This window comes from Doryrhamphus excisus, chromosome 7, assembly GCF_030265055.1.
Source record: "Doryrhamphus excisus isolate RoL2022-K1 chromosome 7, RoL_Dexc_1.0, whole genome shotgun sequence".
NCBI lineage: Eukaryota > Metazoa > Chordata > Actinopteri > Syngnathiformes > Syngnathidae > Doryrhamphus > Doryrhamphus excisus.
In genome coordinates this window covers 11464537-11478325 of record NC_080472.1, presented here as the reverse complement: position 1 = coordinate 11478325, position 13789 = coordinate 11464537, and the positions used below count along the sequence as shown (strand labels likewise).

The following is a 13789-nucleotide window of genomic DNA, read 5'->3' as shown; positions in this document are numbered from 1 at the left end:
TGGTGAGCGAAATCCAGAAACATTGCATTGTAAATATGTCCTTATAATAATATATATAAAATAATATGCCTTGAACACTGCTCAGCAATTAATCGCTCTAATGACGGTCCAAAAGACCATATTTGTCAAAACAAAGACAGGTATGTGTCATAAATATGTGGATTTATAAAACTGTTATACAAAAAGGACGGTGGACAAGCCTCAAACGTGTATTGTGTAGGACTCCATGTTTTTATTGTAGTGTCCTTGGTCTTACAGACATCTTGCCATTGTGTAATTTATCAATCATTACTAACTATTGACCTTTACTAAATGCTAGGAAGGCTACACGGTGGACGAGTGGTTAGCACCCAGGCCACACAGCTCGGAGACACATGTTCGATTCCATCATACGCCATCTCTGTGTGGCGTTTGCATGTTCTCCCCGTGCATGTGTGGGTTTTCTCCGGGTACTCCGGTTTCCTCCCACATTCCAAAAACATGCTAGGTTAATTAGCCACTCCAAATTGTCCATAGGTATGAATGTGAGTGTGAATGGTTGTTTGTCTATATGTGCCCTGTGATTGGCTGGGATAGGCTCCAGCATGCCCGTGGTAGCGGTAGAAAATGAATGAGTGAATAAATGCTAGGAAGTAAAAAAAAATTCTATGCATAATTTCAATTTAATTAGATTTAGATACTAAATATAAATAAATATAAATGAATACCTAATAACACGTATACATAGTAGTAGATTGGGAATCTGGTCAGCATGCCGCCTGGCCCCTCCCTGGGGAGGTGCTCAGGAGTTGTCCAACCTGTAAGAGACCAGAACATGTTGGAGTGACAATGTCTCCCAACTGGCCTGGGAACGCCTCGGGATCCGCTGGACGAAGTGGCCATGGAGAGGGAAGTCTGAGTGTCCCCGCTTAGGCTGCAGGACTCCGCACCCCGACCTCAGAAAAGTGGTTGAAGTTGGATGGATGGATAAAATAAGAACCAAAATGAAGCAAATGGGACAAATTGAATTTAGGTTAGAATTAGGGTTAGGGCGAGAGGGTTAAAGGTTTAGAGGTTAGGGTGTTAGGGTAGGGGGTTTGGGTAAGGGGTTGGGGTAGGGTTAGGGCTAGAGGGTTAGGTTTATGGTAAGGTTTGGGTTAGCGCTAGCGGGTTAGTATTAGGGTTAGGGTAGGGGGTTCGGGTAAGGTGTTGGGGTAGGGTTAGGATTAGGGCTAGAGGGTTAAGTTTGTGGTTAAAGGGTTAGCGGTTAGGGTTATTGTAAGGTAACTATGGTAAGGTTAGGGTTAGCGCTAGTGCTAGTACTAGCGGGTTAGTATTAGGGTTAGGGTAGGGGGTTTGGGTAAGGGGTTGGGGTAGGTTTAGGATTAGGGCTAGAGGGTTAGGTTTATGATAAGGTTAGGGTTAGCGCTAGCGAGTTAGTGTTAGGGTTAGGGTGGGGGGTTCGGGTAAGGGGTTGAGGTAGGGTTTGGATTAGGGCTAGAGGGTTAGGTTTATAGTAAGAGGGTTAGCGCTAGGGGGTTAGTATTAGTGTTAGGTTAGGGGGGTTGGGGTAGGGTTCGGATTAGGGCTAGAGGGTTCGGTTTATGGTAAGGTTAGGGTTAGGGTGGGGGGGTTGGGGTAGGGTTCGGATTAGGGCAAGAGGGTTCGGTTTATGGTAAGGTTAGGGTTAGCGGGTAAGTATTCGAGTTAGGGTGGGGGGGTTGGGGTAGGGTTTTGATTAGGGCTAGAGGGCTAGGTTTATGGTAAGAGGGTTAGCGCTGGGGGTTAGTATTAGTGTTAGGGTAGGGGGTTCGGGTAAGGGGTTGGGGTAGGGTTAGGATTAGGGCTAGAGGGTTAGGTTTATGTAAGAGGGTTAGCGCTAGAGGTTAGGGTGGGGGGTTCGGGTAAGGGGTTTAGGTAGGGTTCGGATTAGGGCTAGAGGGTTAGGTTTATGGTAAGAGGGTTAGCGCTGGGGGTTAGTATTAGTGTTAGGGTAGGGGGGCTGGGGTAGGGTTCGGATTAGGGCTAGAGGGTTCGATTTATGGTAAGGTTAGGGTTGTTTAGGGTTCGGATTAGGGCTAGAGTGTTACGTTTATGGTAAGAGGGTTAGCGCTGGGGGTTAGTATTAGTGTTAGGGTGGGGGGTTCGGGTAAGGGGTTGGGGTAGGGTTAGGATTAGGGCTAGAGGGTTAGGTTTATGGTAAGGTAGGGTTAGCACTAGCGGGTTGATATTAGGGTTAGGTTAGGGTACGATTAGGGTTAGTGATAAGGTATTACATCTATTACATTACATTACAGTACATTTACAATGCACTGCCATTTATTGGCAAGGACCCCAGTGGCGCAGCCCCACGCTCTAGCACACCGTGGTGTACTAAAAATTGGATTTGCACCTCAAGATGGATGGTTCATGAGCGAAAACTGGCCATCCAGAGGGTGTCTGATGAGCCCAATACTCAAGGAGCTAACCGTGTGTACAGGACACATGATGAAGTACACCATGAGAGTCCCCATGATACATGATAAACATGGTAAACATGGTAAACATGAAAGCAGGTGCAACATGGAAGCCGGAAGCTTGTGGTAAAGTTTATCATCACTGTGACTGACTGACTGTGACCACATCCTCTCTTCTTCTCAGGCCTTCTACCGGTTCCAGACCTTCTACCGGTTCCAGACCTTCTACCAGTTCCAGTAAGCCTTTAACATTTATGACTAATAGCTTCCAATATACAAATGGAAGAATTTATCGATTTTTACAACAATTGTGTTAATACATGTTATGTATTTTATTGTTATGGACTTTTGTCTCCTGTAAGATGCCAGTTTGTCATAAAGGCATCCATATTGGGGGGGTGAGAAACTGACTTGACTGTTGCTTTTAATGAGATCACACAAACACAGGTATACACATATGTATTGTATATGCATATTGTATATGTATATTGTATTCCTACATTACAGGAACAATAAAAAGTGGTTTGAAACCGCTATTTTAAGGCTCTGTATCAGACACACGGACCTCCATTATGGCGGCCTGGGGTCAGCTGGGAAGTACTCTGCTTTGTCGTGGTCCAACCCTGAAAGAAAAAATCGAAATATGAGGGTCCCATGAGGGTCAAAGATGAGCTGGAGCCTATCCCAGATGACTAGAAAGGTACACCGTGGACCGATCCCATTCAAGTCTCCAGTTTGACCCGTGAGACAAAATCCACACCCAGGACCCAAGCAGACATGGGATCCCTACACAAAATAGTAACAGGAGGAGGACCAACCTGGGGCTTCCACAACAGGAGGACAACAAAAGCTGTGTAGATGCTGCTCTTGACCAGCAGGACGGTGTAGGACAGCTTGGCTCTCTGAGACGTTCTCAAGTATTCCTCTACACAAACTCACGCATTACTACATACAGAACTTACATATTTGGGTAATTCATATATTTTGTATATTTACCTCTTGTCACCGTGTCTTTTTCACCAGATGGGAGATAAAAATGAGATGGTCGTAAACGTTAAAAAAAAACGTTCAAAAGATCTGACTTTGTAGCTGGTGCTTTGCTGACCTTCAGTGCCGTAAACACTATCCGAATGAAAGCTGGTCCGGTTCCCGTTAAAGAAGCTGCCGATGCAGGTGAAGGTCCTGCCGGGCGTGAACCACGCGTCCGCCTCCACCCTCAGCCTGCTGCTCATCTTGTAGAAGGTTCCGTCCTGCAGGGCGTCGCCGTCCGTCGCCACGCCGTCTGTGACGGGGCTGCCATCCACCTGCCAGGAGACGACCACCTGGTCCGGGAAGAAGCCGGTGACCGCGCACACTAGCGTCTTCTTCCTCTTTTCCTCGTCCGGCCGGTTGGGACACTCCTCGGGAGAAGGTGGTAGCAAGGTGACCGCAGGCGGCTTGACAAGATGGCCCGGTTCTGGAAAACCCAAAATAGGCCAAGAGTCTATGAAGACTTCATAAGAGTTCATAAGAGGTCATAAGACTTCATAAGAGTCTTAGTACAAATGTATGAATGTTACTACAGTCTTAGTACAAATGTATGAATGTTAGTACAGTCTTAGTACAAATGTATGAATGTTACTACAGTCTTAGTACAAATGTATGAATGTTAGTACAGTCTTAGTACAAATGTATGAATGTTAGTACAGTCTTAGTACAAATGTATGAATGTTACTACAGTCTTAGTACAAATGTATGAATGTTAGTACAGTCTTAGTACAAATGTATGAATGTTAGTACAGTCTTAGTACAAATGTATGAATGTTAGTACAGTCTTAGTACAAATGTATGAATGTTACTACAGTCTTAGTACAAATGTATGAATGTTAGTACAGTCTTAGTACAAATGTATGAATGTTAGTACAGTCTTAGTACAAATGTATGAATGTTACTACAGTCTTAGTACAAATGTATGAATGTTAGTACAGTCTTAGTACAAATGTATGAATGTTACTACAGTCTTAGTACAAATGTATGAATGTTAGTACAGTCTTAGTACAAATGTATGAATGTTAGTACAGTCTTAGTACAAATGTATGAATGTTACTACAGTCTTAGTACAAATGTGTGAATGTTACTACGGTGTTAGTACAAATGTATGATTGTAAAAAAAAGTCTTAGTACAAATGTATGAATGTTACTACAGTCTGAGTACAAATGCATGAATGTTACTACAGTCTTAGTACAAATGTATGAATGTTACTACAGTCTGAGTACAAATGCATGAATGTTACTACAGTCTTAGTACAAATGTATGAATGTTACTACAGTCTTAGTACAAATGTATGAATGTTACTACAGTCTTAGTACAAATGTATGAATGTTACTACAGTCTTAGTACAAATGTATGAATGTTACTACAGTCTTAGTACAAATGCATGAATGGTTATACAGCTATAATACAAATATATGAATGTTAATACAGTCTTAGTACAAATATATGAATGTTACTACAGTCTTAGTACAAATGTATGAATGTTAGTACAGTCTTAGTACAAATGTATGAATGTTAGTATAGTCTTAGTACAAATGTATGAATGTTACTACAGTCTTAGTACAAATGTATGAATGTTACTACAGTCTTAGTACAAATGTATGAATTTTACTACAGTCTTGGTACAAATGTATGAATGTTACTACAGTCTTGGTACAAATGTATGAATGTTACTACAGTCTTAGTACAAATGTATGAATGTTACTACAGTCTTAGTACAAATATATGAATATTAATAGTCTTAGTACAAATGTATGAATGTTACTACAGTCTTAGTACAAATATATGAATGTTACTATAGTCTTAGTACAAATGTGTGAATGTTACTACAGTGTTAGTACAAATGTATGATTGTAAAAAAAAGTCTTAGTACAAATGTATGAATGTTACTACAGTCTGAGTACAAATGCATGAATGTTACTACAGTCTTAGTACAAATGTATGAATGTTACTACAGTCTTAGTACAAATGTATGAATGTTACTACAGTCTTAGTACAAATGTATGAATGTTACTACAGTCTTAGTACAAATGTATGAATGTTGCCACATCTACTACATGGCATTAAAGCATCATCTTAGCCCACAAAACCAACCAAACTTGATTGAAAATACTTCCATTCCAAATGATGAAAAGCAGCCAAGATGATTATAAATGCTGTCTTACGTTAAAGTCCCAGTGCATCCGTGAAATAAGCCCAAACTCAACAGGTCTTAACTGCTGATGCTCACCTTTGTTTTCCTAAGAACATTCCACCTCCCATGACATAATTCCGGGACATCTCCAAAGATGAGATGAAGAAACATGAAAGTGAACTAAAAGTGTTTTCTTACCCAGCACTTTTAGCTTTGTTCCTCTGTCAAAGTGAACCTCTGAAGCGGCAGTGGGCCTGTACCCACGGTGGGAACACCTTGCTCAAAAACCCACAGCGCCTTTTCACGCCTTTAGTCACCGCAACCACGCGGCCACAGGACCGATCCCCATCTCGCCGTTTTATCTTGCTCCAACAGAGGGGGACAGGGGTCCTAATGTCCTTGGGGAGTTGGCTCTTCAATAGGAATTTCAGTCTAAGGTTGAGAAAAAAGTCTAGAAGAAAAGATCTGTTGAAGATCGGAATGAACGGAGCTAGCTTCATTCAACGAGCGCACGCGCGAGCATCACAACCAATACTAGCCATTTCGGTTGTCCGAAACAGTTTAGTCTTCAATCAACCTACCATCCATCCATCCATCCTTCCATTCATCCATCCATCCTTCCTTCCATTCATCCATCTATGCATGCATCCATCCATCCATCCATCCATTCATCCATGCATCCATCCATTCATCCATACATCCTTCCATTCATCCATCCATCTATGCATGCATACATCGACCCATCCATCAATCCATGCATCCATCCATCCATCTATCCATGCATCCATCCACCCATTCATCCATCAATCCATCCATGCATCCATCCATCCATCCATCCAACCATGCATCTATCCATCCACCCATGCATCCATCCATCCATGCATCCATCCATTCATCCATCCACCCATCCATCCATCCATGCATCCATCCATCCATCCATCCAGCCATTCATCCATCCATCCATCCATACATACATCCATCCAACCATGCATCCATCCATCCATCCATGCATCCATACATACATTCAACCATGCATCCATCCATCCATTCATCCATACATACATCTATCCATACATCCATGCATCCACCCATACATCCATCCATCCATCCATTCATCCATCCACCCATCCATGCATCCATCCATTCATCCATCCATTCATCCATCCAACCATGCATCCATCCATCCATTCATCCATCCACCCATCCATCCATCCATGCATCCATCAATCCATCCATACATCCATCCAACCATGCATCCATCCATCCATCCATCCATCCATCCATGCATCCATCCATGCATCCATCCATTCATCCATCCACCCATCCATCCATCCATGCATCCATCCATCCATCCAGCCATTCATCCATCCATCCATCCATACATACATCCATCCAACCATGCATCCATCCATCCATCCATGCATCCATACATACATTCAACCATGCATCCATCCATCCATTCATCCATACATACATCTATCCATACATCCATGCATCCACCCATACATCCATCCATCCATCCATCCATTCATCCATCCACCCATCCATGCATCCATCCATTCATCCATCCATCCATCCAACCATGCATCCATCCATTCATCCATCCACCCATCCATCCATCCATGCATCCATCAATCCATCCATACATGCATCCATCCATTCATCCATCCACCCATCCATCCATCCATGCATCCATCTATCCATACATCCATGCATCCACCCATCCATCCATCCATCCATCCATCCATTCATCCATCCACCCATCCATGCATCCATCCATTCATCCATCCATCCATCCAACCATGCATCCATCCATTCATCCATCCACCCATCCATCCATCCATGCATCCATCAATCCATCCATACATCCATCCAACCATGCATCCATCTATCCATCCATGCATCCATACGTCCATCCAACCATGCATCCATCCATTCACCCATCCATCCATCCATACATCCATGCATCCATCCATACATCCATCCATACATCTATCCATGCATCATCCATCCATCCATCCTTGCATCCATCCATACATCTATCCATGCATCCATCCATCCATCCATCCTTGCATCCATCCATCCTTGCATCCATCCATTCATCCATCCATTCATCCATTCATGCATCCATCAATCCTTCCATTTATCCATCCATCCATCCATTCATGCATCCATCCATCCATCCATGCATCCACCCATCCATTATTATGTTTGTTTTACAAATGGCTAAATGAAGTAAAATACAAATATAAGGTATTCATAAAATGTTTCCAAAGACATTATGATGGTATTATGATCGTATTCATGCTGGTTGCTATGGCGACTGGAAGAGATAGCAAGCTAAAACCTCTCATGGGAACACACAAGTACAATATTTATGTCTTATCGATCTCAGCTGATAGTTCATCCACTTGGTGGAACAGTGATAACTGAGGGACATTTTAGTATCAATCCCAGCTGATAGTTCATCCACTTGGTGGAACAGTGATAAATGAGGGACATTTTAGTATAGATCCTAGCTGATAGTTCATCCACTTGGTGGAACAGTGATAAATAAGGGACGTTTTAGTATAGATCCTAGCTGATAGTTCATCCACTTGGTGGAACAGTGATAAATGAGGGACATTTTAGTATCGATCCCAGCTGATAGTTCATCCACTTGGTGGAACAGTGATAAATGAGGGGCATTTTAGTATCGATCTCAGCTGATAGTTCATCCACTTGGTGGAACAGTGATAAATGAGGGACGTTTTAGTATCGATCCCAGCTGATAGTTCATCCACTTGGTGGAACAGTGATAAATGAGGGACATTTTAGTATCGATCCCAGCTGATAGTTCATCCACGTGGTGGAACAGTGATAAATGAGGGACATTTTAGTATCGATCCCAGCTGATAGTTCATCCACTTGGTGGAACAGTGATAAATGAGGGACATTTTAGTATAGATCCTAGCTGATAGTTCATCCACTTGGTGGAACAGTGATAAATGAGGGACATTTTAGTATAGATCCTAGCTGATAGTTCATCCACTTGGTGGAACAGTGATAAATGAGGGACATTTTAGTATCGATCCCAGCTGATATATCAAACATTGACTGACATGTCGATACAAATGATGAGTTCAGTGTTGCTCGAACAACACGAATGTTGGCCGTTGTTCCAAAGGGCTAACTTGTCCTGAAAGTATTGTGAGTTTTGTGCGGGGGGGCGCCACTAGGCGTGTCACTGTGTGCTAGTTCCGCAGAAGTACACACCTGCGTCTGACAGTTTGACTCTGAGAATGCTGAGAGAGCCGCTTTGCACTTCCTCTCGTGTTATTTTGAAGCGATCGTCTTGCCGCCTGTAGACGGGCTTGTTGCCGATGTAGCTGGACCCGATGAGGCCAATGAGGCGGCTGCCTTTGCCTTGGTGGTACCACAGCATGATGTCCTGGCTGCCATCATCGTGACTGCAGTGAAGATCCACCCGTGAAGCTTTGGGGACCAGTTTGGGTGCAGAAAGCTGAAACTGGACACTCCAGGTTTGGTCTGTGATAATATCATATAATATCATATAGAAGTTAGCATTCATCCAAACACAAGAGACGACATGAAGTAGAAATTGTAATCTTATTATTACGTGTAAGCAAGACAAGGACAAGACCAGATGCGGCAGAAGACATCCTCCAGGACTTTGTGTGATTAAAGAAGTGCTGCTGCGGGCGGGCTTTTATTGCGATTGTTGCAGCCTAAAATGTCCCACTGACGTTTTGAAGCTTATTTTTTCAATAACATGCATCATCTTGTTCGGTAAAAAAAGAATACATTTGTTTTCACTGCTTTAAGTGCTCTTTCTCTCAGCAAATCTACCAAAATACAATATGTTTTATTAGCACCTTGGTTCTTGAGAAGGTTGAATTCTCCCAGAAATCGCAATAAATGCTTGTGGTTGTTGGCTGCATGGTGGCCTGATGGTTAGCATGTTGGCTACACAGCCAGGAAAGCTGGAAGATGCGGGTTCAAATCTTTGTTGGGCAAATCTGTGTGGAGTTTGCGTGTTCTTCTCGTGTGTGCGTGGGTTTTAATTTGAACATTCATACAAGTTATATTGGAATTCACACTTCCACGTGTCCAAAAAAGGAGTAGGAAGAAGCAAAGTTTATTTCATCCTATCCTATTTCATTCACATCAAATCCAATCATTTTGTTCACTTCCTGTATTCCCAATGTACTATTTGTACTATTATATATAACAAAGTACTAACATAGGAGTCAAGGATGAGAGAAATGTATACATACATACATTCATTTTTTTGTCATTTTTCACTTTCAGCTATGATGCGCTAATGAGGATGAGCAGCATAGAAAATGGATGGATGGCTATGGTGCGTTCAAGGACTGCAGGTGGGAAAGTGTGAATAAACCCCAGACAAAGCATAAGGGAACATGAATCCATGAGTTTTCTATATGGTAATGGTAATGGTAATGGTAATGGTAATGGTAATGGTAATGGTAATGGTAATGGTAATGGTAATGGTAATGATTTAATTTCATTTGAACATGCATCAGATTCCAATTGAGTGCATCCCATAATCAGTTCCCAGTTCCACATGTCCAAAAGGAGTAGGAAGAAGCAAAGCTTATTAAATCCTACTTTTACAATCAGTAACTGTTACATTTTTCACTTCCTGCTTTCCATAATATAGTTAATTTTAAATGTAATTACATTTAATTAATTAATATTATTAATTTAGGGCGGCACGGCGGTCTCGTAGTTAGCGCACAGACCTCACAGCTAGGAGACCTGGGTTCAATTCCACCCTCGGCCATCTCTGTGTGGAGTTTGCATGTTCTCCCCGTGCATGCGTGGGTTTTCTCCGGGTACTCCGGTTTCCTCCCACATTCCAAAAACATGCTAGGTTAATTAGCCACTCCAAATTGTCCAGGTATGAATGTGAGTGTGAATGGTTGTTTGTCTATATGTGCCCTGTGATTGGCTGGCCACCAGTCCAGGGTGTACTCCACCTCTCGCCCAAAGACAACTGGGATAGGCTCCAGCACCCCCATGACCCTCGTGAGGATAAGCGGTAGAAAATGAATGAATGAATGAATATTATTAATTTATTATTATTATTAATTAAGTATATTTATTATTATTAATTAATGTTATTATTAGTTTATTATTATTAATAATAATATTATATTATTATTATTATTATTAATTTATTTTTATTTATTTTTATATTTTTATTTTTGGTGATATGACCATATTGGAACAAAACGACATAAACATGCAGAAACTATGATATTTCTGCGAGTATATTTATATTAGTATTTTAGTTAATAGTTAATAGTATATTTCGTCCAATAAAAAATAGCCCTCAGTTTTAAACTTAACAAACATTTGCACAACATTTGATGCAGTTATTTATAAAACTTATGTTGTTTTTTTTTTTTAATCACTGCTTCTAAATGTTTTTCTTGAATGATTTTTCCACATAAGAACTAACATGTGACCCAGCGGTTCGGCCTCGAAAAGGGATGGATGACGCTCACATGTTGCAGGTGTTGATTTTGATGGAAAACGATAAGAGGGTTTGTGTTTTTGTGTCGATGTGAGCTGACTCGACAGCACCGTGGGCGACACGCAGTAGTACACGCCACTGTCTTCCAATACCAAATGAGAGATGGACAGGTTGGAATATTGGCGGCCGTCTCCACTGATGTGGATTTTCCCTTCCAGGTTCTCCTCGGGCTTTGGAAACATCTGATCCAGGTAGCCCAGGTGCTGGAGGACGCCGTGTCGGCCTTGTTTGTACCAGAGGAAGACATCGTAGTTGGTTATGCTGTGCCGGCAGCTCATCTCAACGCTTTGGTCGCCGCTTTTCCTGCTGATGAACGCGGGTCTTTGGTACACCGTGTGGGTCTTTGTGTTTGCTGTTATGGACAAACACGACACAAATATGACATGCCTTCTTAGGAATAATCCTCTTTCCTCACCTTCGGTCCGCAGTAGCTGCAGCTGGCAAAATATAGCGAATAAAAATATAAATATAAAGTTAGCTGAACTGTGAGACTGCACTGTCTTCATCTTGGGGGAGACGAACATGGGAGGTGTTCCAGCTTCAGCAACAAGGACCGCTTTGCTTCATGTGAGCTACCTGATATTTGGCTCCACCTCCTGGTGGAACAAATACTGCAGACGTGTTGAAGTCTACAAGGGTTTTATCTTTCCGTCAAACTGCCATCATAAATGATACAACCTCATAGGGGTTGACAACGTTCTTATTGTAAGGTTCTAGTATTACTAACAACAATGGCATACTGGGTATACTGGGTCATTCCAATGTATTCACCAGGGCAAGAAATATGTTGTTTACTGCTCAATTCTATAAGGACTTTTATACGAGGCAAAGTTATCATAGAACTATAGCACACTATAGCTTTTATGGTGGAAAAAAAACGAAAAAGTTGCACAAAAACTGATCAAATCGCCATCACAAGAAACTTGCACATTCGTGATTTAGCATTACAAAGATTATGGTCCAACAATTATTTTGAATTTTAAAAAATATTTATTTCAAAAACAGGCCAAAACCATGACCTTCACCTGAAGTCTGTATTAATTTTACAGACGCAAACCCTAATCCTAACCCTAACCGTTAACCCCAACCCTAACCCTAGGCCTAACCCCTAACCCTTAACCTAACCCTAGGCCTAACCCCAACCCTAGGCCTAAGCCTAAACCTAACCCAAACCACAACCCTTGCCCCAAACCCAACCCTAACTCTAACCCCAACCCTAACCCTAGGCCTAACCCCTGACCCCAACCCTAGGCCTAACCCCTAGCCCAACGGCCAAGCCTAAATAAGGGCATGGAACTAAGGTCCAGAAGGGGACCAAACTAACCCTAACCCAACTTATGGATGATGACATTAATAGTCACCTTTACTTGTATTATCCAATATAATAGACATAATAACAGGGTTAGGGTTAGGGTTAGGGTTGGGGTTAAGGGTTAAGGGTTAAGGGTTAAGGGTTAGGGTTAGGGTTAGGGTTGGGTTAAGGTTTAGGGTTGGGGTTAAGGGTTAGGGTTGGGGTTAAGGGTTAGGGTTGGTGTTAAGGGTTAGGGTTAGGGTAGGGTTATGGGTTAGGGTTAGGATTAGGGGGGTTAGGGTTCTGGTAGGGTTACGGTTAGGGCTTAGGGGGTTAGCGTTAGGGTTAGGGGGGTTAGGGTTAGGATAGGGTTAGTTAGGGTTAGGGGGTTAGGGTTACTGTTAGGGGGTTAGGGTTAGAGTTACTGTTAGGGTTAGGGGTTAGGTTTAGGGTAGGGTTAGGGTTACTTAGGGTTAGGGGGGTTAGAGTAAGGGTTGGGGGTTTGGGTTAGCGGTTAGATTAGGGTTAGGGTTTATGGGTTAGGATTAGGGGTTAGGGGGGTTAGGGTTAGGGGGATTAGCGTTAGGGTTAGGGGGGTTAGGGTAAGGGTTATGGTTGGGGTTAAGGGTTAAGGGTTAGGGTTGGGTTAGGGTTATGGTTGGGGTTAAGGGTTGGGTTAAGGGTTAGGGTTGGGTTAGGGTTATGGTTGGGGTTAAGGGTTGGGTTAAGGGTTAGGGTTGGGGTTAAGGGTTAGGGTTAAGTGTTAGGGTTGGGTTAAGGGTTGGGGTTAAGGGTTAGGGTTAGTTTTAGGGTTAGGGTTGGAGTTAAGGGTTAGGGTTACGGTTGGGGTTAAGGGTTAGGGTCAGGGTTGCGGTTAGGGTTAGGGTTAGGGTTAGGGTTGTGGTTGGGGTTAAGGGTTGGGTTAAGGGTTGGGTTAGGGTTATGGTTGGGGTTAAGGGTTGGGTTAAGGGTTAGGGTTGGGGTTAAGGGTTAGGGTTAAGTGTTAGGGTTGGGTTAAGGGTTGGGGTTAAGGGTTAGGGTTAGTTTTAGGGTTAGGGTTGGAGTTAAGGGTTAGGGTTACGGTTGGGGTTAAGGGTTAGGGTCAGGGTTGCGGTTAGGGTTAGGGTTGTGGTTAATCTGTTAATATTGTACTGAAAGTCTGCAAGCCGTACGGATTGGAGAATCTATCCTGGCTGAAGGTCACCAGGCTGAAGGTCACCAGGCTGAAGGTCATCAGGCTGAAGGCTGTTAGTGTAAAAGTGTAAAAATGTATCTTGTGTCAACATTTTAGCTTTTCTGGAACATATGATTAGCATTAGCATTATTTCTTATC

General features: G+C 42.6%; 1 protein-coding gene across 1 annotated transcript; it reads right to left on the bottom strand.

Annotated features, from left to right (window-relative positions):
* Nucleotides 1-2957: 2957 nt before the first annotated feature.
* On the bottom strand, nucleotides 2958-13690 carry LOC131132375 (M1-specific T cell receptor beta chain-like). The gene is made up of 8 exons (XM_058077967.1): nucleotides 13609-13690; nucleotides 11206-11517; nucleotides 8830-9130; nucleotides 5801-5856; nucleotides 3541-3891; nucleotides 3432-3446; nucleotides 3254-3360; nucleotides 2958-3058 (listed from the first exon to the last, which is right to left on the bottom strand). The coding sequence occupies exons 1-8, from the start codon at nucleotides 13688-13690 to the stop codon at nucleotides 2987-2989; spliced, it is 1296 nt and encodes a 431-aa protein (XP_057933950.1). The 3' UTR covers nucleotides 2958-2986.
* Nucleotides 13691-13789: the final 99 nt, after the last annotated feature.

What these genes read in the sequence shown, in the direction of transcription:
- LOC131132375 (XM_058077967.1), bottom strand. Translation starts at nt 13,690, where the DNA reads ATGACCTTCAGCCTGGTGACCTTCAGCCTGGTGACCTTCAGCCAGGAT. An exon ending in GTCGCCCACGGTGCTGTCGA is followed by an intron (nt 9,131 to 11,205) that starts GTCAGCTCACAT and finishes ATATTATCACAG; the next exon opens with ACCAAACCTGGAGTGTCCAG. An exon ending in TCCTGTTGTGGAAGCCCCAG is followed by an intron (nt 3,059 to 3,253) that starts GTTGGTCCTCCT and finishes TTTTTCTTTCAG; the next exon opens with GGTTGGACCACGACAAAGCA.